The following is a 25,301-nucleotide window of genomic DNA, read 5'->3' as shown; positions in this document are numbered from 1 at the left end:
TATGGCAGAGGATACGATGTTGTCCAAAGAATACATTCTGGACGACAGAGTTGTTAACCCATTGTAAACTACAGAGAGAGCTTTCTCTAAATTAATACAATCAATTTCCATCCTGCAGTTTCCATTTGTGTGACTTTCCATGCTTCATTGTAAGCAGCTTAAATACCGGCGTATATGAAACGTTTATGACGTGGTTTGCGAGGTCTAAGTAAGAATTCTCGTAAGTCAATGTCATTTTTAAGTAAAGTTAAGTGTTGTTTTATTTCTGGGAGTGTGGATTTTTGAAGCCATTCAAGGAACAGTTTTCCTACACTGTAAGTTGTTGTTATCCCTGGATGTTGTCTCTGGAAATATCTTGGATCTGGCCGAGTTACTGTTAACCCTTGTGTCTTGTTCAGGAATCTATCTTGACAGTTATTTGTGTCTGTGGGCCAGATTAACCATTGTTTCCATTTAGGATTAGTTCTGTTTTGTTGTAAAATTTAATTTAAGTATACCTCCTCATCTATAGTTCTATTACTATCAGGTGTGGGCTTAGGTATGGACGGTTTGTTTAAATCTTTTATCTTAGCCAGGCCAAGACAAAATATCTGTTGAACAGTTTCATTTAAGACCAGTATTTGTTCTGGGTTGATGCAGGCTCTGAACAATGCTTCTAATCCTTGTACCTGCCAGTCTTTTGTGCCCCAAACAGTTTTCGTCTCAATGTTGTCTTTCCAAAAGTCAAAGCCTAATGTGGACAATTGAGCATAAAAGGCAGCAGAATAAATTTGTTTAGTATTTGTTAACATACTTTTCATACCCGTCTTATTAACATTTTTAAAGTAAAAGCTTTCTAGAGTTGTGACATTAAAACCTGTAAAGTATGGAAATTTCCTATAGAATGTTTTAGAGCTACCTTTTGGAGGTGTTGGACAATGTTCCCATTGATTATAAGTTAAAACATTTCTAGGATTCGAGATGTGTGCAAATAATGATGACCATAGTGATTAAAACAATACATTTCTTCATTATTTGATGAACCTTCTAAGTATTCATGTTTTTCAAATTTTGCTGACATTTCTAAGTCTGCCATCATGTTATTAACAGTCTCAAAGTCCCAATCATCAGAAAATGTACAAAATCGCTCAAGGAAACCTTAAATTGGTGTGGAATCTTCAGCAGCTCAACAGGACCATAAATGTCATAATCAGTTCTATCCCTTGCTATACCAGCTGGTAGAGGAACGGCTGTGATGTTTACTGATGACAGGTCTCTTTGTTCACTATGAGATGATTTGTGTGGTTTCAGGAGCAAGTTGATGTTCTTACTTGCTGTGTCCATTTTACTATATTTTCCATCTATCAGCTTTCCCAAACTTAAAACGAGAATGAGCCATAGTAGGAGAAAAAGTACACCTAACCCAATCCAAAATTCAACCCATGGTGAAACAAGATATGTATTTGCAAGCTGGTGACCAAGTTCTGATAATTGTTCCTTGAAAGTTTTGTTTGTTGGCGTTGTTTCAGGCTCACTGGGATCCTCAGAAAATGTATCAAAGTTGATGAAATAACAAGAGGCAATTCTGTCAATAGTATGTATTGCATCCGGATTGTTTGAAATCGTTGGAGCTGCTTGTTCCCTTGACATGTTAGTATAGTCAGATGCTACTTCACTGTAGACCGGAGTCTCTTGACGAACTGTTATGTTGGTTTCAAGAGGCACAAGTTCCATGGCTTTGTTGCGTAGTCCTTCTTTTCTCACTGCAGATTCTTCAAAGGTGATGAGTCTTTCAGTTTGAACCTCTTGGATGGTAGCAAGATTTGGTCATCTGCTACATCTGTGGAGTCGACTGGGCCTACTACTTATTATCGGCCACATGGTGTGGTTTTACCAGGTCAATTGATACGGAACGGTTCTCCTTTCTTCCAGCAAGTGGCGGCAGTAACACTGTTCTTGATCCGTGGACTGCTAGTACAGGTACTGGTTTTCTGTAAGAAGGACCAAATTCCTTCCGCTATTTTCTCTCTGACCAGATCCCCAATCTTTGGAATCCAGACAAGCCTTGATGGGACAGGTGGTTTTTCTTCAGTGGTCGTTGGATTTTGTATGGTGTTGCTTTGACTTCTTGTTTCGTTTAAGTCCTGTAAAACAGCCAAAGGATCTTTGATATCAAAGGGTTTTTGTTCTACCACTGAAGTATGACGATCGAGGTCTTCAACCATCATTCTAGTACCAAAAAGGATTTCATATGGAGTGATTCCACCCAGACAATTTCTTGGCAGATTATTAAGACTACGTTGGACACTTATTAGATGTTTGACCCACCCATCACCCGAACCTAATACCCTAGCTGTTATAGATTGCTTTATGTCACGTTTTTTTCTTTCCACAACCGGATTTCCCTCAGGATGGAATGGACTTGAGTACAGCAATGCACGCCCAAGCTGGCCATGGCCTCCTTGTAAGCCCTGGAGCTAAAAGCAGGACCCTGGTCAGAATGTAGCGTGCCGATTGCATATGTGCCGATAAAGACTTGCAAATCTTTTATAACAGTTCGGGCGTCAGCCGAGCGCTGAGGCCACATCCAAATGAGTCTCAAACATGAATCCACTGCAACCATGATCTATTTATAGTTACCATCCCTTTGCAAGGGACCGCAGTGGTCCAGATAAACACATGCTAATGGTTTATCTGAAATTTGAAGGGGCGTCTGCACCGGACGTTTCACTGTTGAAACTTTCATTTTCTGGCAGATTTCACATTCCAAAATATAGTTTCTGGTCTGTTTCCTCATGCGCGGCCACCAGTATCTTTGCTTTAATAATGACACTGTAGCGGAAACACCTGCATGTGCGGAGGCAAACCCTTTGTGTGCTGCTAAGATTAGTCCTAACCTAAAGTTCCATGTTTGGAATTACCCTATCCCCCACTCCAGGGATTCAAGCAAAAGGAACATTATTAGCATCCGTTATATATGAGTACTTGAGTAGAAAGCCTTTTGGAAGTGTTTTACCACTTTCTTTCATTGAAGCGTGACAGCTTGCATTATTTCGCTGTCCATTTTAGTTTTTGAACGAGTGATGCATCTACGGAAGCCGTTTGCACAGCTGCCTTTGCGGCTTCATCAGCCAATGAGTTCCCTTCAACGTGAACGCCATCACGCTGATGACTCAGTGTATGGATCACATGAGTCTTTTGTAGTTCTTTCTGTAATAGAACTACTTGTTCCCAAAGCATTTTATAATTGATTGTGCCACCTTTTGGGTCTTTAAAACCATTTTGAACCCAGTTCTGCAGATATTCATTATAAGACTGGATGCAGTAATACGAATCGCACACTATGAGTGTGGGGAATTCGCGATCAGTATTCTGAAGCGCCATCTTGAAAGCCTGGAGTTCAGCTCGCTGAGCTGTACAGTCTCCGAGAGATTGAGTTTTAGTGACCGTAGGTCTGAATTTACCATCGCGCCAGCGACCTGTAACAATCGCGCACGCTGCACATTAAGCTTGTTTACCCCCAATTGCGGGCTGTGCTGATCCGTCTGTATATATTATACAGCCGTAATGTTCTAGTGGCAGAATTTCAGTGGGCAGAGGACATTCTTGTTCGTATTGGAGAAATTCTTGTGTCTTCAAGTAGGGGTCAAAAACGTATTCAACGTCTGTCGCAGCAAGATAATTACCCATTATATCCATCTTGGATGTAAAGCTTTTGCATTTGGAATGCTTGCCTTTGTCACTGCCTCTAAGGCAGGTATGGGAGTAACGACTTTTATGCGTTTTCCCTGTGCAAGGGCTCTCTCTTATGCTACTGCAGTTTGAACCGCTGTCAGAATGTTTTCTGTTGAAGTGAATTTCATTTCAGCTTGTGTGTACAAGTGTGATTCGTAAGCGATTGGTACCTTTTCACCTTCATTAAAGGTTAGGTATGTGAATCCGCATCTCCCTGGAATGATTCGGATTACAAGTTTGCGTTCATTGACGCGTGTCTGTAAATGTGTTGTTGCTAACATGTCTGTTTGCACTGAACGCAAAATTTCTGTGTGTTTTTGAGTCCAATTAGTAGGTTTGAAATCAGGTTTGATTAATTCGTAGAGAGGTTTATACTTTCTTCGTAATTTAGAATGTAACAGGCACATGCATCAAGCGATTTAGGAATCGCAAACGGTGCGAATCGCAAAATTCGCCCGTTTGCGATTCCTAAATCACTATTTGGGATGCATTATCCTAAAAGTGAAGAAATCGCTATTTTTGCGATCTTTTAAAGTGCGATTGCTTTTAAGGAATCGCAATTTTGGGATTCATTAAAAGCAATGCATGAAACTGAAAAAAATTGCGATTTCGCAATTAGAGAGAAAAAATTACCATGAGGTTGGACCTCATGGTAATTTTGCGAAATGTTAGAAATATGCAATTTTGTGCATTTTTTTAACTTTCATGTTGTGCACACACATGCCCTTAGGGCATGTGTGTACACAACATATGTGCATTGTTTGATTTCAGGGGTGCAACCCTTGAAATCGCAATCTCAATTTGCGATTAGCTAATTGCGAATCGCAAATTGAGATTGTCTTCCCATTCATTCCTATGGGCCTTTAGGCCCATTGGAATGAATGGGAAGAGATTCCTTAATTGCGATTCGCAAAATGCTAATCGCAATTGAGGAATTTTAAGAAATCACAATTTATTTAGCAATTTCTTAATGCATAGGCATTTGCAATTCCTTAATTGCGATTCCTTAAAAATCGCAATTAAGGAATAGCAAATGCCGAGATTGATGCATGTACCTGTAAGTTCTTCCGAAATTCAGGAATCCTAGAACTGACTGTAAGTTTTTCCGCGTTTTTGGAGGTTGGAGCAGCGCACATTTTTCTAAAATGTTTGCTGCCTGGCTTTTGCCTTCACTTGAAAGTTCGTCTCCCAAGAATAGGTCGTTGAGGTGGGCAATTCTTGATTTCCTAATATTGAATTTCTAACCCTCAGAGGCAAAACTAAGTATTATGGTATTCACCCTGTTCAAGTGCCTGTCCAAATCATCGTCTGTAAGATAGATGTCATCGACATAAGATAATGCCTCATCATCATGCGTTTGTAGTAACTCTGTTACTCTGGCTGAAAATAACCCTGGACTATTCTTGAATCCCTGGGGGAGACAACAAAAGTGTTGTTGTGTCCCCATTATCGAGAAAGCGGTCAAATACCTGCTTTCAGGTGCAATCTTTTGACAGAAGAAACAGTTTGAAATAACTAATGTGGTTTTATATTTTTTGCGCTTGATGTTATTCATCAGTGCTGCACTGTGTGCATTTTGTATTGCAAACGTTTTACAACAAGAGTTTAAATGTCTGTAGTCCAAAACTAGACGATATGTATTGTCTGGTTTCGAGACAGGAAACTCAGGCTTGTTCATGGATGAGGTGCATGTTTGAATCACCCCTTGGTATTCAAGTTGATCTAGGATCTCCCTGACCTGTTTTTTAGATTCTTGTTTAACTGGATACTGCTTCTGAGCAGTTGGTTGATTTTTTAACTGAATTTTATGGTGAGGAGAATCTTCATCCCATCCCACATGATTTTTATATAATGCTGGTGTCTGGGCCACAGACCATTTTCTGGCATAGGTGTCTTTATTGTGAATAGGAATATGATTTGAGAAGGCCTGCATAATCTCTTCGACCTGTGGGCACTCCCTTACAAATTCAGGTGGCCAGTCTTTTCAGTCAGAAGAATGCCATAACCCTTAGATAGTTTTTCCCAAAAGAGTGCTTTTATTTTCCTAGTTATATCCCCCTCTATTCGGAGTGTGACTTCATATAACTTATATGGTACACTAACCCTGGTATCGGCAGTTTCAACCTGAATGCACTCATTCACGTCCACTGTCTCCAGATGATCCTTCAGGATCTTGCGAGCTATGGTAACTTCTGCTGCGCTGTCCAGCATTGTCTGGGCCCACTCCCCGTTCTTTAGTTGTGTCCTCAAGATCCTCGACATGTCTGATTTTAAGACTTGCTACCTTCTTTTTGGTGAATTGAGTTTTCTTATTTTTCGGAACGTGTTGATCGTCTTTGGACTTCACACGTTCTTCCTTGTGCTCTGATCGCCCTCTTCTTTCGGATTTCTGCAAGGAAGTCTGAAAGGTACGAGAAAAACGTGTATCAGTATCTTGATATCTATCAGATTTTCTCAAAATATCATTGTTTCTGAGGTTATACCTCTTTTCAGAGGGCTCCTTTTGAGTAGACCTACCTCTGGATTGAGAACGCTTCTCTTTAGGAAGTGTCTGTCTAGTATTTTCCCACTTCTTTTTAGGAGTAGCAAGAGTGTTTTTAATAAAAACCTTTTCAGGATTTTCTGTTAGTTCGGGCTTTACTGGCTTCCCTCCCAAACTATCTCTTCCTAGTTCTTCATAGGATTTTTCTATAATTCTTATGATTGCTCAGTTACATCAAGTTCTTTTAGTTTTTGGCGGATTGCCATGGATGCTGCTTCACCTTTAATATTAGCTAATATTATAGCTGAGACCTTTTTGAAATCCTTCAGTAACTTCATACCGAGATTTAAAGCAGGCTCTGCCCCGTATTCACTTTGAATCTGTTTCAGGACGTCTGGTATTACTGCCATGGACGTAACACTATGTGTTTTTGTGTAGATTGCAGCAAAGACTGTACCTCAAGTTTCACAGTCCCCCAGGTGTGGTGTGATCCCCATTGGTAAATAGATTGTTAGATTCCTTTGTTTCTCATGAGGTGTACTATTGGGAAATACTGCCTCGATTTGAGTAATTTTTTGAGCTAACCAGAATGGAATTTGTTCCCTTTTTATGGGCAGTTTACCGATGACTGATTGTGTGGTCTGTGGTGTAATTTTGTTTGTGTTCCGCTGATGAGGGGTGTGCTGTGGAATTCTTATAGCAGGTTGGACTGTTAACGTCCGCATGACATATTGTACTAATTGTCTATGGATTTTAATTAATTGTATTAGCTGAGCTAACAGTTCTGGACCTGTCATTTGTTCAATGGCAGGATGTGGTGTATAGCTGGCTAGTACCGGCCATGTTACTCCTGGTCTACCTAGTGGACCGAGCCTGGTAATGTGATTTTGATGTTGTAGAGCGCCTTTAAACCAGAGCTGATGCTCTTGGTAAGTTAGTGGACATTCAATGTCCTCGAAAGGAACGTATTCCGCTGGAGGTTCCTCTATCTTATAGAAGTGGAACACATGTTGTTGGATTTGCTTCTGGAAAGATAATCCATGAATAGAACACCTCTGTCTGCCGATATTCATGTGCCTCTATGACAAAAATTACCCTACCACCTCTTGCTTATAGGCCATTTTCTATAAGCTTTATAGCTATTGTTTTCCGCACATTTTCCGGGATGTTTATAGCACCGCATCGTCATGTCGGAAACCTGTAGTGTCAAAAACCTGGTTGGTTTGTATTTACTGCAGTTCCACTGCCCCCAGGATTGTCATCGTCTGACATTTTGTAAAGAAGTTCTGCAGAGCAAATTTCAAGGAAATAAAGATAGGGTGCACATTATTTTGGAACACTGTATCCTTCAACGTTGAACAAAACCAAAAACTAATAAATAGGATTCTTCGTCCTACTCAGTTTAAGGCAGATTTTTATCCTTTAACCTACTCCAGACGTCTATTGGAGTATTTTACGGGAAAAAGGGGTCTCTGTGAAAAGCACAACTGAGTTACTCTAGTATCTAGCATTAAATTAGTGCCTTACCAAACGTTGGGCGCCATGTAGTGTAGTTCCTATATTCCTAATAGGCTCTGCGTAATGGAATAATATATCCTATAGATGTGACGTAGGACTTATGTCAACTAGGTCTCTATCTAAATATATTAAACTTAATTGTGAGTGGCAGCTAGATCAGAGGTCACTAGAAAAGTTCTCGACTTCACAAGAAGGGATTTAGTTTCTGACAACCGCATAAACATGCCAACTTTGTTTCCCAAGATAAAACTGATCTTCAGAGTCGTGGAAACAATAGATAGATATTTTACTCAGTCATTCGTGCATGCATCTTTTCACCAGAGGTGCAGAGAAATAGAGAGACGGGCGTTTTCAATAAAAGGGTATTTATTGAACAGTCTTCTTTCTCAAGCATAAGAAATGAACTGCTACAATCGTAAAACTGGTTGCAAAATATAGTGCCTACAGTAAAATGAGTAGAATAAAATAATACTGTAAGAGCATTGTATGGTTCCTAGACCATAGATAAATACATACATAAATAACAGAGGCTAAACAGAACTCAACTGGTGCTTCTAAAATAAGTCTACCCCGATGTACCTAACCTAAGCTTAGTACGAGGGAAGAAGTAAGTGTGGTGTAGCATAAGTTTAGTATTTTCTTGCCAAGAATCTATCCAAGATTTCTCTTAGGGCCTAATCAGCTCTGTACCCTGGTTTAGAATGAAGAAGGTCAATCTCGGGACTCGATTTCCCAACAACCCGCAAGGGTAGCTAGGAAACACTGGAGATGGATTTCTCGGCAGGAGAAAAGACAGCGTCTCTCTCGGTGCGTCTGCTGGAGGGTCGGCTTCCTTCGGCACTTGCTGTAGCAGGATGCGTCGGGCAAGTAGATAGTCGAACTGCTCCAAACCACTGTGTGTTTGCTATGGCAAGTATGGGCATATTTATACCTTGAAGGTGCCGAGTTTGACGTAAAGGTGGACATAATAACGTCATCAAAGAGTCTCAGTTCTTTGAAAACTCCATGAGTTCATGGACAGGTCAGTATTCGAGCAAGGGGAAGACCCTAGCTGCTGAAGCCGAGTTTTCCAAGAAATCGTTGTGGATTTTCGGAACTAGTGGAAGTCGCCCTGCCGTATTTGGACTGCATGAGCTATGTCTAAATATGGTTATGATTTCTATATAGGGATATGGTGATTTATACCTATATAAGGGCTTGAATCTGGAAAATTACAATAGGGTCCTAAAATGTTATACAACAAAATGTGGCTTCTCATTTTAAGCTTACACATTATTTCTACACGTTAAATGCACAAAGTTGCCTTCATTAAAAATGCCCTATCATCTCCTAACCACTACCTATATGGACTCATAATCTTTTTTTCTGTCTATCCTTTTAGAATGCTGTAAACCAGTATGTCCAGGTGCCCTACGTTCGTCAAAATAAAGTTGTGATGGCACAAACTCACAATGACAGGATAATATCAAGTGGCAATTGCCATGACCACAGACAAAAGCATCTAAATCTTTCAACACAATCCTTTAGATTTGAGCTCTTAGCAGCCACAGTTGTGGCCTCTACAAAGCCTGACGAGGGTATAACGTGAGTACTTTCTGTCCCTGTTAACTTATAAAATCCCCTTTTATTTATAACCTTGGCTACTGTTCCTGCAGTCTTCCTTCCTGGCTCCACCCTTGGATTTCGTTTGTAATTTTCTTGCCATTCCTGGAGTCTCCGCCTGCTTCCATAGGTTTTTTCCCTTTCGGGTTTTATCTCTTGGGGTCTCCTTCTGGAAGGCACTGTCTGCCCTGGTGTTACATTGTCAGCAGCAATGTTGCTACCGGAAAGGGTCGCCCCCTACCTCGGACAAACCAAAACCTTCAAAAACTGGAACCGGATAACATCTCTGCACACCCAAATTGGTAAGAGAAGTTTTGAATGCGAACCAGCATGGTTAGTCAGCCAATTAGAAAGACCAAATGACAAAATTGACGTAGGAACAAGTTTAGCTGTTAACACATGGAAGACTTCTACAGAAATTAATTTGTAAAATTTGCAGATATGAGGGTAGTAGAAGCAACTTATGCACTTCACAAGGCTAGCAAAAGCACATGAATCAACTGGAATGCATTTCCAGAGAATCCCAATGGATACCAGATTACAATGAGTTGAAACAGATCTCAAACTACGGTGAACTGAAGTGCTAGTAACTTACAAATGGTATATGGCATCAAAATGAAGATCCAGATGGGAAAGATGCATGGAAGTAAAATGACTTTCCAAATGGAGCAGGGTATGCATCCATGTTAAAAAGATGTTGAGTACTATGCTATGAAGTTGTTCCAATTTAATGTTTTACATCAGATGTATATAAGCCCTTCACCCTGTCCCTGATCTCAAGCCATGCATAAAGATAACAACTAGATTCTTGACTAGTGCCACAGTCTATGCATCCTAAACATGTGTTTGTGCACCAAATATGTGAACACTTATAATAAACCAAAGAGGAGTCTGGAATATTTGAGATCTTCTTGAAGAGAATAAATGTGTGAAAAACAAAACTAATAATGATAAACTTACACATGCATGACTCTAACATTGATCCTAGCTAAAAGAGGTATAGATACTATATTTAAGATCTGGAAGGAAACCTACTGTGAATAACTGCATAGGTGACATGGAGACACTTGTCACTGTGAGTTGGTAGCATTGCGAAAGACAGACAATACTCACATGACAAAACGGCATGAGGAAATGGACTACCGTAACCACTAGACCAACTGACCCACTGTAGAGATATTAGCTTACTACTGTTAGCAATGGCAAGAGAGTACGAAGAGGATAGTAAAACCTAGAGTACAGATTGATTAGGCAGATCCGTGGTGGAAACTAAGGAAATTAGGATTGTACCTGTGGTGTTTATGCTGAGGGGGCGGGGGGGAAGGGTAATTGAATAAGCTTGCAAAAACGATTAATGTTAAATTGTTAATCCATTTTGACCTTCCTTTACTAAGTGCAAGAAAAAATGAATCAATAATGAACAAAAAATGTGTTCCTGCAACACAATGTTTCTTTGTCACTTCTTCACAAGAGCATGTTGTCACCTGAAATACAGCCTCACTTCATGATATCCAATCAGGAATTTAGGCAGATGAGAATTTCTGATATTAAACAAACAGAAATAATGAATAACTGGTAGATTAAATGATACTTGTGCTGAAATATAATGTTAGTTTTTTTGCTTTACTAAACATTGTTTCTCCTTCTATTTGACAGGGTCACCAGAGTGGTTTTGTGTTCTGGCAAACATTACTATGCTATACTTAAACAAAGAGAGTCAATGGGTGACAAAATCTCTAACACTGCTGTTGTCCGGATAGAGGAGCTTTGTCCTTTTCCACTTGAAGCTCTGCAACTGGAGTTAAACAAATATGATCATGCCAAAGGTTAGTTGATGCTTGTCTTATTTTTGCACTTCAGTTTGTTGTCATTTATAAGGTGCACCCGACTCCTGTGCTTGACCATAGCAAATATTGGTATCATTGCTAACAGATCGTTGTCTGTAAAAGTGTCTTCTTACTGTTTCATTCTTATTATAAGGTTCCGTGTTTTTCTTCTACATGCAAATTGCTTAAGTTGCTTCTTTGTATCAATCATTAGATTTATTTGGGTAAATATTAACCATAAAAATACAGCAACACATACAGTACAAAATCAAAACATTGTGTCACGGAACAATATGATAAGTTAGCTAGATTTTCGAGAGCAGCAGAGTTCAGTTCTCTAGAAGCCAAGGAAATTGTGGATGTGCCAACCAGAATCCGAAAAACAGGTGGACTTAATTCACTGAGCGATATTTGCATAAGGTGTGTTTTAGGTACTGATCAGTCCCATGCAACATAGAAGAGACAGTTAGTGGAGCATCAGATCCTCTTTCATGAATGCATAACTCATTACTAGAAAATGCATTTCAAAACATTTATTTTAAAACTAAAACCACAATTTAGTGCACAAAATATGAACTGTAACCCCAATGAAAATAAACGTTACGGCAGCAAGCAAGTTTGAGTAGTGTAAAAAGCCACAAATGTTCCAAGATTATTACTCTGTATTCAATAGCACCACACCCTAATTTGCCTCTTCTAAGGGCGATACTAATTCTAGCACATCAGCAAATAAAAAGCCTGTTCTGAATTTCAAAGAGGGGGTCACACCCTTGCATCCGATTTCACAACAATACGTTTTATTTTCAGGTCGCAAAGGTAGCTAAGTCCTATTGTTTTTCAGAAGCCTTCAGTTGCATTGGGTGCATGATTGTGTGGTTCCATAGTGCTAGTGTGAAGGTCCTGTCAAAGTCCTAACTTCCAGTACACACTTTTATAAGATTTTTCTGAAGGTTGTTGAAGACGTTAAGAATAAACAATCCACAATGGATGGTGTAATGGCCTTTTTAGGTCTCGGCCTGCGAAAGACTGCGCACATGCGCAGTCAAGCTGGCGAGATTTAATAAGGTTAAGCCCCGCCACTCTTTTCCATTGGCTGGTGTCACAGTTAATGCTAAACAGTGGCCAGCCATTGGAGAAGAGGTCCTAGTGACGTTCTTCTTTCTCTTAAAGCCCCGTCCTTTTCAGACTGGCTTACTTGACTTACTGGTGGCGTAAAAGCTTTCTTATCTTCTTTATGGAGCCATCTGTTTCACCCCATAAATAAGATAAGAAAGCTTTTACCACACCTGCAAGTCATGCCGAGCCCGTCCGAGTGGGACGGCTCTATAAGAGAAATTTCTTTTATTTTAGGAAAATTGCTGCACCCGCGCTTTACTTTTAAAATGTTACAAATAAAGCGCGGGTGCCGCGATTATACCAAATATTGTAGGTTCTCGTTAGTGTTCTCTGTGCCCCTTGTCTCATGTTCGCTGCTGTTGAGTTGTCCTTGATGGTTCCTTAGGTGTTCCTTTGTACCTTCTCTTGTTCTGTTGCCACAAACGTGTGCAGGTGGGAGTCCGACATGCAAGGTGTCAGTGGGTGGTTTGTGGCATGTGAGCTGGCGGCGCCCGGTCCTTTGACTGCTCTGCTGCTGGAACGTCTCACATTTGCTTCCATTGTTTTATGGCCCCCTGGGCATCACTTGTTCCGTCGACCTTGCAGACTCCGCATCTGACCCCTCACCTCAGACCCCTGCATTCATGGTTTCATGTCTGTAACCCCGAGCGCCACCTGGGGTCTTCTGCTGTTTGGGGAAGCTGCGTGGGGTGCCCACACTTCCACAGGGTGCATGGAGGATTGTAATGTACCAAATGACGCGAACAGGAAACATAACTATTTTCGTTAGAGAAAGTGGTTGAAAAACTGAAGCCTTGAACTGAGTTGAAAGAGGAGCGTGCGCTTGTCCTCCGGTAACGGGTCTGTAGGGCTATACTTGGGCTGCCCACTCTGAGTTTGGTGACGCAAGCTGGGGTCTGGGCCTTTTGTACGTACTGGGTGACCCCAGCGCCTTCTGCAGCAATGGGGTATATGCTCGAGCAGAGAAGCTGCGCTCTCGCATTTGTGTTGTGCATCCCTTTCCCAGTAATTAATAAAAATGGATGCATACATGGAACCCGTCTCCCCTGCCTCTGAGGGCGGAGGTGTGCAAAGATGAATCAGTGTGCTCCTTCTGTGCATTGCTCCGTCTAACAATCTTGATATTTTTTTTTACATTCTGTAAGTTCTCCCTTGACTTCTCCTTGCTGCTCCAACTGTACATCACGTGGGAGCTGGTGCAAGAATTGTTCAGACCGTAAAGTACATGTTTTGAACAAAAGTACGTGTTTTAAACTGTTTGAGACTTTTGTTGTTTCTGGTGTAAGGAAGGTTTTAATATTTATTCCTTCTCGTGTTCGCGCCCAGTACATGAGCACTGCTCCGGTTTAATGCGACACATTCACACACGCAGTGCCACTCAGACGAGTGCAATGTTCCTTATCGCAACTGCTGATCCTAGTGTGGCCCATGTCTGCAACGCTAGGCTGAGGTCTGTAGGCTTCCAGATGTTCAGTAGGCAGCACCCGGGATCTAGCCGTACCTCTGCTTCGCCCACCTCTGAGATCTCAGTTAGTACCTGCTCCCAGTAAGTTTGTATGCTAAGACATTCCCATATGGTGTGGAAGTATGTTCCCCTTTGCCCGCACCCTTGTAAGCAGATTGGATCAGGCGTACGACCTAGTTTGTGTAGCATAGTGCGTGAATAGTATTCTCTGTGTAATACCTTAAGCTGAATTAGTTTCAGTCGTGACGGAATGGCTGCCCCCCTGGGGGACGCCAGAGCATTCATCCAATCGGAGTCATCTATATCCCCTATTTCCACCTCCCACTTGCTGTTGAGGTAATATGAATTTTTATGGTCAATTGTGTCCCCTAACGTAGACCCCAACGGCTCCATGTACGTGCTTCAAGTACATGTATGTTCCCTCCACAACCAGCTATGAAGACGCAAATACATTTGCGTCCAACGTTAACATGTCCTCTTTCAGATCCACCATGAATGGGTCGATAATTCTGTTCCTAAGCATGCCTTGCCACCGTCTTTACATGGTGCACTTTCACGTTTTCCTGGCTCTGGTGAGCTAGGCCCTGATTTCTGCCATCGAGCCCTTTCTGCCTTCTGCCTCTGAAAGCTGCAGCCTGCCTCTGCATCCGTGACCCTTGCCTTACTCCCTGTGCGGCGAGCGGTGCCCGGCTCGGCCTGCTTGCCTGCCAAGACAATTCAGCCTTCAAGTTATCTGCTCCGTTCCTCGAAAATACATTCCTGTCTAGAGTTTTAGGTAAACATCCCCCCAGCTGCAGAGCAAAGGGCCCGGCCTTTCTGTCTCCGTGCAAGTAATTCATTGCTCCCGTTACCATGGTAGGCCCATGGCCCCTCGCATTACATGTAGACACGTAGTCACATATGCACGCACCAGCAGTCAGTATAGAATAGCCTCTGCCCGAGAGACCTTTCCTTCTAGATAATACTGTTCCTCAAACACAAGATATTAGATATGATTTGGGATCGGGTTGTTCTGACACTCCAGACTTCTGTCTCCTCATGTAGAGCTAAATCTCAAGTCCCCTTCACCCTCCAGTTCTACGTCAATCACACGTCATGCTGCTGCGCGCGCATCTCTGCCATATATTTCTGCTGACACTGCAGGATTCCTCTGTGGATCCACCCACCTATGACACTTGCATGTGACGTTTTCTAGCACACACCTCCGTGTACGCCCTCGTGCACGCCTTCTGTTACGCACATGTGTTCTTATCTCTTTTCTCTCAGCTGTTATGCCTTCTGTATCCATCACCATTGTATGCATTTACTATATATATTGTACTCTGTTAATAAAGCATTGTCTATCCCTTCCTGAACCTTCGTGGTGATGGAACATGATACCTGGTTCGAACCAATTCCATTTTATGGAATAAAACCCTTATAAACTCAGATGCCACGGACTCTGCCTCTCATTTACGATTGAGTTATTTTATTGAACTTTACCGCATAGAAATTCCGCATAGGTAATATTTATTTTACCACATAATTGGCGCCCGAATAGGGACCCCTCCCCCACCTTACGCGCCGGCGGTGCGTTGCAGGCCTAGTCCCCTGCCACAGCCGTGACGGACAACTACGCGTACCCGCAGGATTTCCTGTATCTCCCTCAGGCCAACGGAGGTGACTGAGGCTGCGATCGACACCCAGACGAGGCGGTGAGGAGTGCGGAGGATCCCGACCAGAGCCCAGCCGAGAGAGCAAGGTCCGAGGTGTTCAGAGGCCCACCAGTTCCGAAGTTCTGAAGTACCTACGTCACGAGTCGAGTCCAGTCCAGTCCGGTCCAGTGTTGAGTTTCCGATGCCTTCCGTTCCGTGCTTCCCGGTGAGTACCGTTGCTGGGGATGCATCTAGACGGGTGCATTAATTTGTGTCCGGTCAAGACGGGTTTGGGTACACAGACCCGGTCTGCACTGTTTTAGCAGTGTATCTGTACTGTTTAGCAGTATATCAAGTATTCAGCTATCAAGTTATTGTCCGTTCTGAAATGTTTTAATGTGTTTTAATGTTGGGGTATGAGTGATTGTTTGATCTTCATTACTGTGTTTTATTGTATTAGTTGTGTTCAAGTCCGAGTACGTATCAAGTATCAAGTATCAAGGTCCAAAATGCCACTGTTTACTAAACTGAGACAGATAGGAACTAGAAAAGGGATACTCGAGGAAGCTGTTCCCATCCCACCCAGGGACACTCCTGGTTATTTTATGTACCACAAACACGGCCTAGACGCTGTATTATATCTCGATTTGTGGGTAGATTACACTAAGGATTTAGCAGAGAATCGGAGATGGCCCGCTACAGGGACATGGGATGCCGAGTGCATCATGAGAGTAGAAGAAGCGTTGTGGAAAAAGAAAGCCAGACAGTCACAGAAAGATGCCATTGAACTATGGCGTAAAGAATCACACAGACGGACAGAGAAAGCACTCAGAAAAGCAGAGAAAAGTAGAGAGGATTCTGAAAAAGCCAAAGAAAAGGAACTACTAGAAGAAGGAGAACGAGTTAGAATGGAACAACACGATAGACGAAGTAATGCCATTATGACAGGATTGTATCCAGTCCTGGCCGAGGGCCTGCCTAAAGCGACCCCGGAAATACCGAAAGATCTGCCCCCTCCATTGGTTCCGACTAAATTACGTCACAGGACCGCAGCAGATATTTTCCTTTCTTCTTATTTAGACGACGTAGCTCCCGAATATACTAATGTCCCACATGTACCACTCGCTGATCGTCTTCCAGGTCCACAAGCGCAGACCCCCCCTCCGCCACTTCCTGCACCCCCTATTAATCCGCTTAATCCATTTGGGCCTGACACGATCCAGGTTCCAACCCAGTTACAGCAAGCACAGACCTTACAGACAGGTGATGCTCAAGCCTCCGCCACAGGAGGTGCATCAGGAGGTTACCATACTCCGCCACCAGTACCGCGATTAACTATTAGAGAACTAGCAATGCAACGTACTCCGAAACCAGTCACTATTGAAAAGCTTAAAGAGTATCTTACAGACTGTAGATATGACCCAGTACCAGGCAAGGACGGTTGCATGATATTAGCCTCAATACGTATAAGACGTGCTGCAAACTTTTTAGTTCTATTTCCAGGAATGGAAAATCATCTAGACAGGATATATTGTTTTGTTCAGACTGGGGAGGGTCAGGAATGTATTCACGAGGCCATGGCACATCAGAAAGTAGACGTTCAAAGTATGATTTTGAGTTTCCTCATAAACTGTTTCATAAGAGAACGAGACCGGCCTGGTGTAATTAAAGAAGAGATGGAGGTACTAACTACATGGGGTCAGAATATTGCAGACGGAAAACATGATAAACAGAAATGTATAGAGGCCATGTACAGAAAAATCCGTAAAGAAATAACAGTATTTCATGAAAGAGAGAGAGCTGAAAGTGAAGCAGATAATGACAAGAATAAATCCTCAGAGGAGGAGGAGCTAGAAGAAAATACAGGCATGATAGCATATGTAGGAAAGGGCAGACCTTTTAATAAAATGATACGTCCAGAAAGCAAGAGACTTTTTCATTCTGCTATATCCAATCCGAAGACTCCTGAACATCTATTTCAGGCTACCGATAAAATACTTCAAGAACGAATGGGGTATCATGTACTCAATTCCATGGATGAACAAGAATTAGCCAGGTCAGCAGTACAATGGGCTGACAATTCCGATAGATATAATGATGACGCATTAGCACAAACATTTTTTAATCTTTCCCCAGACGAACGACGACTAGCTGGTATGTACATGATACAACACCTCCTTACGTTGTATAAGAGCCAACATTCTGATCCAGGTCCCCTACCTGATGTACTAATAGAGTTATTAACGAATAAATGGAGAGGCCTGGGTACCGATTTAATTAAAGTAATTCTAGAACATCGACACAGATATAGTGCCTTCCTGAATCCACAGTTTGTTTCAGCTCCACCCCCAGAAAGAAAAATGTTTTACATAGACAGACAAAATCCCTTACGAGAAGTACATCCAGTCAGGAATAATGACAACACCCTTACACGTGTATTTGTATACACACCCTTAACTAAAATGGAATTATTAGAGATGAAGAAAATAGTGCCTAGTCATGATAAAGACCCAGCAGGTTTCCATCGTGAAATAAAAGACATGTTACTCATGGGAGATTATACCTATCCCGACATTATGAAAATATTGAAGGTTTTATTGCCTGCTGGTATTTACGAGAAACTCAAAGAAAAAGAATGGGAGGTGGGAGATCAAAAGATTGATTGGGCTGCATTAGAAAATGAAGAAACGACTCGAACTCCAGGTTTAGGTCTTGGGGATAAGACTAAAGCATTACCAGGATTATTAGTGCAAGTATTGCCCAGGTTATTGGCAACTAAAAAGGAGGACTGGGATGCAATCTCAGCCTGCAAACAGAAATCCGATGAAGACACTAGTGATGTTTATTCCCGATTTGAGAAATGTTTAATTATTAATAGTGGCCTGAAAGCAAGTAGCGAGTCTTACCCACACCTTTTTGTATCCAAATTAGTCGAGAATTCTCTGCCCCAAGTTCAGAATCGTGTATTGAAAGTCGAGAGCACATGGCAAGCAAACACGCCTTCACAAATGTTACAGATGTTACAGTACCACCAGAACAGAATTCGGGAAGAACATGATCACGAACAAAGACGTATGAAAGACACAAAAATGAAAATGCTCGTTGCTCAGTCAGTTCCAGCTGACGGTCAGAAAAAGGGCATGACACAGTCGAATAATTCGGCAGCTCCTGTTAAAGGGACATGCAACTATTGTAAACAGCCAGGTCATTATGTAAACGATTGTGCAGTTTTGAAACACAATATATCTACAGGTAAAACTAAAGAGAGACCGCGTCCTCCTAGACAGGACCAGGTCCAACAACACGTTACACAGAATGTACAGCCTATGCATGCTCCACAACAGACAGTACAGACCGTAGCGGTACCACAGCCACAACCAATTGCCGCAACACAACATGCAACACAGCAGATGTACCAATATGCTCAAACAGATTATCCCGATTACCAGCGATACACATGAAACAGCCTAGAGAGGGAGGTTGGCTTGCCTCTTATTGAGGTTCCTGTAGATCAAGAGGGTCCTTATGTACATAGTCAGGTATTAGGAAAGGATAGAAAGTTTTTGATTGACACAGGGGCAAGCAGGACAACAATCAGTCACGACGAGGTTCCAGGGGCACCCCTCTCAGGCTCACAGAATGTTTCCCTTGGATTTTCAGGAAAGCCTATTGTAAATGAAGTATCGAAACCAGTTCCCCTTTTAGTTGGTCCGTTGTCTCGCACTACAGATTTATTGCTCACGAAATCATGCCCAGAAAACTTATTAGGTATCAAGACGCTGAAAGCTCTAGGAGCTGTAATTTGTTGTTCTCCGGAAGGAGTAAGACTGTTTTTGCGAGGAGGAGCCAAGATGGCGACTGGAGCAGACCTGTAGGCTCCCGGCTCCGCCAGCCTTTCAGCGCCGCACCGACATCCTGACACAGATCCTGGTGTAAATTGGCGGTAGATTGTGTGCGGCGCGACGCTGATCTCGGCGATGTTTCCCCGGACTCTCGACCTGCCCGGGGGCCGGAGATAGCCGAGGAACAGCCTGCAGCCCTGGACCCCGCTTGCACGGTCTCTTCCTGCCGTGCCCCGGAGAACTGCTGACGGCCGGAGTGCTCGATCAGCGCCAGCTGCTGGCCCACCGGTGAGATCCCCGCGACGCGCTCTCTGTTGTAAGCCACCTGAAGCGACTTGAAGCGGGCGGGGAGAAGGAAACGCTTGCAACGCTGCAGCACCCCTCCGGACCGGCTCCTTTGTTGGCGGCAGACGGTACGGGGAGAGGCTTGCTCGGCCATATTTGTTTGACCAGGATTGCCTGCCCCATGCCTCTCCACCCGGGTCTGCCACAGGGCGCCTATCCTGCAATGTGTGCCTCACTGGCACGGTATACAGTGCTCCTCCAGCATTGAATGGGCAAACGCTGGTACTTCGTCTATCCTGTGATTACCCCGGAGTCCCGCCATAATGGCTTTGCTTGGCGCTTTGTGTGATGGGGGAGAGTGCCCGATCCCGCCAGTGGCCTGTATTGCCCCGCCTGAGGTGGGGTCCGAGTTTCTGGAGACTCCCCAGGGAAGCGAGAGGCAGGGGCTACAGCCCACACTTTCCCTTGACACTGTTCTGTCCGCCCTGTGTGACCTCCGTGCGGATATGTGCCATAGCTACGGAAGATTGGGAGGCAAGCTGGACGACATGGCGTCTGCGCTACGGCGGGAGTGTACCGCGCTGATCCCGCAGAGCTGCCACTCGTCTCCACCTACATTCCACGAAGATACAGCGCTTCCTCCTGCCTGCTGGTCACCAGTGCCCGCTTCCGACTTTGTTGGCGTCCAAGACCGCCCGCCTGACAACTCCGCCCGGGATACTTTGTTTCCCCCTTTAATGGAGAGTGCTACATTGTTGTTGGACTTAATATCGAGTGCGCCTTGGGACCTATCTACGGCATTGCTGGTTCTATCGACGGCTCCTGTGTTGTGTTTTTTGACTTTGCTGCCTAAAAACTCATACTATCCTGATGTCTTGGTGGATCTCCCTGCTACAGTCGACGGATTTCCTGGTGACTTTCGACGGCCATTTTGTGTTCCCACTTCACTTTCGTTCTTTCTCTCGCCATGTTGCTTCTTTGTTCTACAGTGGGCGGGCCTCTCCCGGGGAGCATGTCTGGGGGTGTATCCACGTTCGGGCCAGGGCTAGGCTGATTTCCTTATTATCGACTTCTTGGCTGGTTGAACCGGGTTTGGGATTATTTTATGTCCAGTTTAATCGAACGCTGCTAATTGACGTCTCGCCCCTATATCTGCCTTATTGCTTGCCGGCTATCCTGACCTTGGGGTGGGAGATGTATCTGTGACTGGTGGGGACCGGGATTGCCTAGAATTGATCCTCCTCCTGTTCTATTTGTTTTTGAGAGTTGGTGATTGGGGTGTCCTTTTCTCACTCTCTATATTAGATGTTATACCTTTTTCTTTTTCTCTTTTCTTTCTTTTCTTTCTCGCTATATTTCGGGTTTATTGGGCGACAGACACACTGCTGGGGGGGGGGGGGGCAGGCCGTAGCCTCTGCATGCGTGTAGGGTGGGGGGTTAGTAGTTAGCTTCTAGTTATTATTTCTATGGTGCCTTATTTTATTCCTATTGTTGATTTTTTCCTTTTGTCTGGGTCCATGTCTAGATTACTAGAGGTTGGGTGGTGACGGGCGACGGGTGGGACGTTAGAAGGGTCATCTAGTTGGCTCTATAAATTGCTGCCATGCTGCCTGGGAGGGACTTGAAGGTTGGGTCGATATCCTGTGGAGTGATTTATAGCTAATGTCATGCTCCTCCCGCATGGATCCTTCCTTTTGCTTCTTCTTCTCTTACGATTCAGGACAGTACGATTTGATTCAATGATTGCTTAAAAAAAACTTTAAAATTAACCTTCACTGGTTCTGGGACACGGTACTACAGCAATTAATGTGTAACTCTTTATTGCTTGACTAAGATGATGGGGTACTACTGTGTCGCCGTAATGCTTGCACTGGTGCTTTAAAAGTTTTGTGGCCGGCCGGATGGTTGTAGGCCCGTATTTGTCCTTCTTTCATGCACAATAAAGGTTTTCAAAAACTTTAAAAAAAAAAAAAGACTGTTTTTGCGTGACTTTAAGGGTCACTATGTGTTGAGAGATATTGATCCCAGATTACAGAATGTTCCTGCACATTTATGGGCACAAGGCCCCACTGATGTAGGTTGTATGCACATTACACCATACCGAGTTACACTGAAACAAGATGTTGTTTTACCACGAATCCGACAATACAAGTTACCACCAGATGCTGTAGTGGCTTTACTGAAAATCATTGACGAGCTCATTGCACAAGGAGTGGTTGTAGAAACCGACTCGAATCTATGTAATTCCCCTATCATTCCGATTCTTAAACGCACTGATCTGAATGCCCCTCCAGTTTATCGATTAGTGATCGATTTACGAGAATTGAATAAATGTATTGTACCGCAGTACCCTGTGGTTCCAGATATCTCTTCATTATTGACAGCTATTGACTCAGAGGCAACGTTCTTTACTGTAATTGATCTGAAGAACGCCTTCTTTAGTGTACCTATTGATCCGGAAAGCCAATATCTTTTCGGATTCTGTTTAAATGGCCGAAGCTTCAAATTTGCCCGCGCACCTCAAGGATTCACAGAAAGCCCCAGCATCTATAGCCAAGCATTGAAAAGACAACTTGACAGTATTCACATGCCTGACAACACTGCCCTACTGCAGTACGTCGATGATCTACTGATCACTGCCCGTAGTGAACCAGAATGTGAACAAGCATCACTGACAGTTTTGTATTTCCTGGCTGACAAGGGACACAAGGTGTCTCCTTCGAAGCTGCAATTCTGTGTTCAGCAAGTGGTATACCTTGGGCACTTGCTGTCCAAAGGGGGGAGACAGCTAACACCTGACCGTATCCAGTTAATTGTAAACATGTCACAACCCAAGACACAAAAGGAGGTACGGGCCTTTATAGGCCTCACTTCTTACTGTAGACAATGGATCCCTCAGTATGCATTTCTAGCAAAGCCACTCATACAGTTGACAACTCAGGAGGCAGCGTCTTCGACTGTCCTCCCTTGGACTCAGGAACATACACATGCTTTTGACGACTTAAAGAAAGCCTTATGTCAAGCACCTGTTTTAGCGACACCATGTTACAGTAAACCTTTTACACTTTTTGTCACAGAACGCGAAGGTACTGCATTGTCAGTACTTACCCAGGATCAAGCAGGTTCACACAAACCGTGTGCTTATTTTTCTAGTACATTAGACCCAGTAGCCCAGGCTCTGCCTGCGTGCTTGTAATCTGTGGCAGCAACAGCTCTAGCAATCAGACAAAGTGATTCCATAGTGTTAGGACACCAATTGACGGTACAGGTTGCACATTCCGTGGAAGTTCTTTTGAATAGGACACAGACTCAGCACTTGACTATAGCACGACTGACAGGTTATGAATTGACATTGTTTCAACCACACATAGAAATCAGACGTTGCAATACATTGAACCCTGCTACACTTCTGCCATTAAGTGAGACAGACCCCTTAGCGCATGATTGTGTTGAAGTCATTACCATTACGCCGAAACCCAGACAAGACCTGACAGACATTGCATTACCAGATCCAGACCTGACACTTTATGTGGATGGTTCATGTATGAGAACAAGTACAGGAGAGTTAGTGGCCGCCTACGCAGTCACGACCGACACTGAAGTCATAGAAACGAATCGTATTGACACCCTGTCAGCCCAAGCAGCAGAGCTCATCGCTCTGACTCAAGCCTGTATTCGAGCCAAGGATAAGAGAGTTAACATATATACAGATTCCCGCTATGCATTTGGAGTCGTACACGACTTCGGTGTACTCTGGCGAGAAAGAGGTTTCTTGACCTCTCACGGAGCCAAGATCCAGCACGGTCCTCTCATCCAAGCTCTGCTAGAAGCAATACATTTGCCTACAGCCATATCCATCATGAAGTGCAAAGCACATACGAAAGTTACAGATACCATTTCCCAGGGTAACGACCTGGCAGATCGAACAGCCAAGCATACAGCTCAGACTCAGACTCACGCAACTGACCTGACAAAAACAGTAGTCCCGACACCGACACATTGCATGACAGTTAGGGATCCCGCCCTAGATGTAATTGATATACAGACACATGCTACACCAGACGAAATCAAGAAATGGACTGAACTAGGAGGGATCCAGACTGAACAGGGATGGATGACAAAGGGGAAAGCCACATGGTTTCTCCCCGACTCTATGGTTCAAGTTATCATCAACACAGTACATAGTCCTGCACATTTAGGAGAAAAAGCCATGTTAGACAGTATTCAAAACCTTTGGTTCAATAAGCATTTACGAGCAGCAGCAAAACAGAAAGTGCGTACTTGCATGATCTGTTGTCAGTTCAACCCAGGTAAAGGCATTCCCGTAGAGCAAGGTGGATTTCATCCTCCCGATCACCCTTTTGAAGTCCTCCAGATGGATTATATCCAGATGGAACGTTGTTGAGGATTCAAATATGTCCTCGTAGTTGTATGTGCACTTTCCCGTTGGACAGAAGCATATCCAGTCCCAGATTACACTGCTCCGACCACTGCCAAGCAGCTGGTACGTGAATTCTTCCCCAGGTATGGTTTGCCCCGTATCGTATACTCAGATAACGGTCAGCCATTTTCGTCCGAGCTCATGAAGCAGGTATCACTCCTGCTAGGTTATCAGTGGAAGTTCCACTGTGTCCGACATCCCGAAGCAGCAGGTCTCGTAGAGAGACATAATCAGACCCTGAAAACATGCCTTGCAAAAATATGTAGAGAGAAGGGAGTTGATTGGATAGTAGCTTTACCAGTTGCACTCTTTTACATGAGAATGATAGCACATTCAAGAACAGGGCTATCCCCGTATGAGGTGGTCTTTGGTAGGCCACCGAATATGTGGGGGACGCCTCTGCCTCGTAAGATCACAGATGTTGACTGTAATATGCTGACAGATTACCTTGCTTCCTTGATGTCTGCACTACAATCATGTCGTTCACAGGTAGCTGCAGCCTTTCCCGACAACACCGAGGTGAAGCCACACGAGATCGTTCCGGGGGACCTGGTGTTCGTAAGGAACTTCGACAGGAGGAGTCCGCTGGAGCCCCGCTGGCAGGAGCCGAAGCTCGTGTTATTAACAACAAGGACAGCAGTGAAATTGGAGGGCCGCAAGGGCTGGCTCCACTCGAGTCACGTGAAAAGACTCTATGGACTGCCTCCGAAACTAGACTCCCAGCCCTGCCCCCTTCCAGAGACTGATACTAAACTCCCCCTGGTAGAGAAAACTCCTTCTCAGGAATTTCGTTTAAAGTTGAGGTCTAGCAAGTCAGACAGTTTAATTGTTTAAGTCCTCCCCTAGGTGAAGCGGTTAGACAGGTTCCTGACATGTACAAGTTAGACCCCAATAGAGAGAGAGATAGACAGAAACAGATCAAGAAACATGAATATTGTAAATCTCTCCGCAGTCACTGCATTGTGACATTATTGATTATGTTTTTTCTGAGTCTTATGATTATTGCTGCAAGCATATTACTACACATGTACTTTCCTATTTTCACACGTGCACATTCTTCTTCAAATGACACTGCCGAGCATACTTTCAGTGAATTGCCCCCGCACGAGTTATCTTACCGACTTGCGCTGCGCAACAATACATTCATTAGTATGTTACATCATTCCCATCAGACCAACAATGCTACCAATTGCTGGATATGTGGCCGACTCCCTCCCTATCAGAAGTATAAGGGAGTTCTGCCCCTCTTTCCGTACCTGTTTACACACAATGGTTCCTGTGGTGCATGGTTTAGTTTAATGAATTCTTTAGATTCTGATTCCGTAGTGTACCAGGGCAATTGGGTATGGGGAAATCTGAATACAGTCCTGCATAAA

The 25,301-nt window shown here is 43.6% G+C and overlaps 1 protein-coding gene across 1 annotated transcript in view; it reads left to right on the top strand.

The window, feature by feature from the left end:
* The window catches only part of DHTKD1 (dehydrogenase E1 and transketolase domain containing 1), a 1,474,452-nt gene that overhangs the window by 1,343,758 nt on the left and 105,393 nt on the right, over window positions 1-25,301 (top strand). The window contains exon 15 of the mRNA XM_086919908.1: window positions 10,973-11,142. Coding sequence (XP_086776034.1) covers window positions 10,973-11,142 — 170 coding nt within the window. The remainder of the gene's footprint in view (window positions 1-10,972; window positions 11,143-25,301) is intronic.

This window comes from Lissotriton vulgaris, chromosome 1_1 (assembly GCF_964263255.1).
Source record: "Lissotriton vulgaris chromosome 1_1, aLisVul1.2, whole genome shotgun sequence".
Taxonomy (NCBI): domain Eukaryota; kingdom Metazoa; phylum Chordata; class Amphibia; order Caudata; family Salamandridae; genus Lissotriton; species Lissotriton vulgaris.
This window is presented reverse-complemented; position numbering and strand designations above follow the sequence as displayed.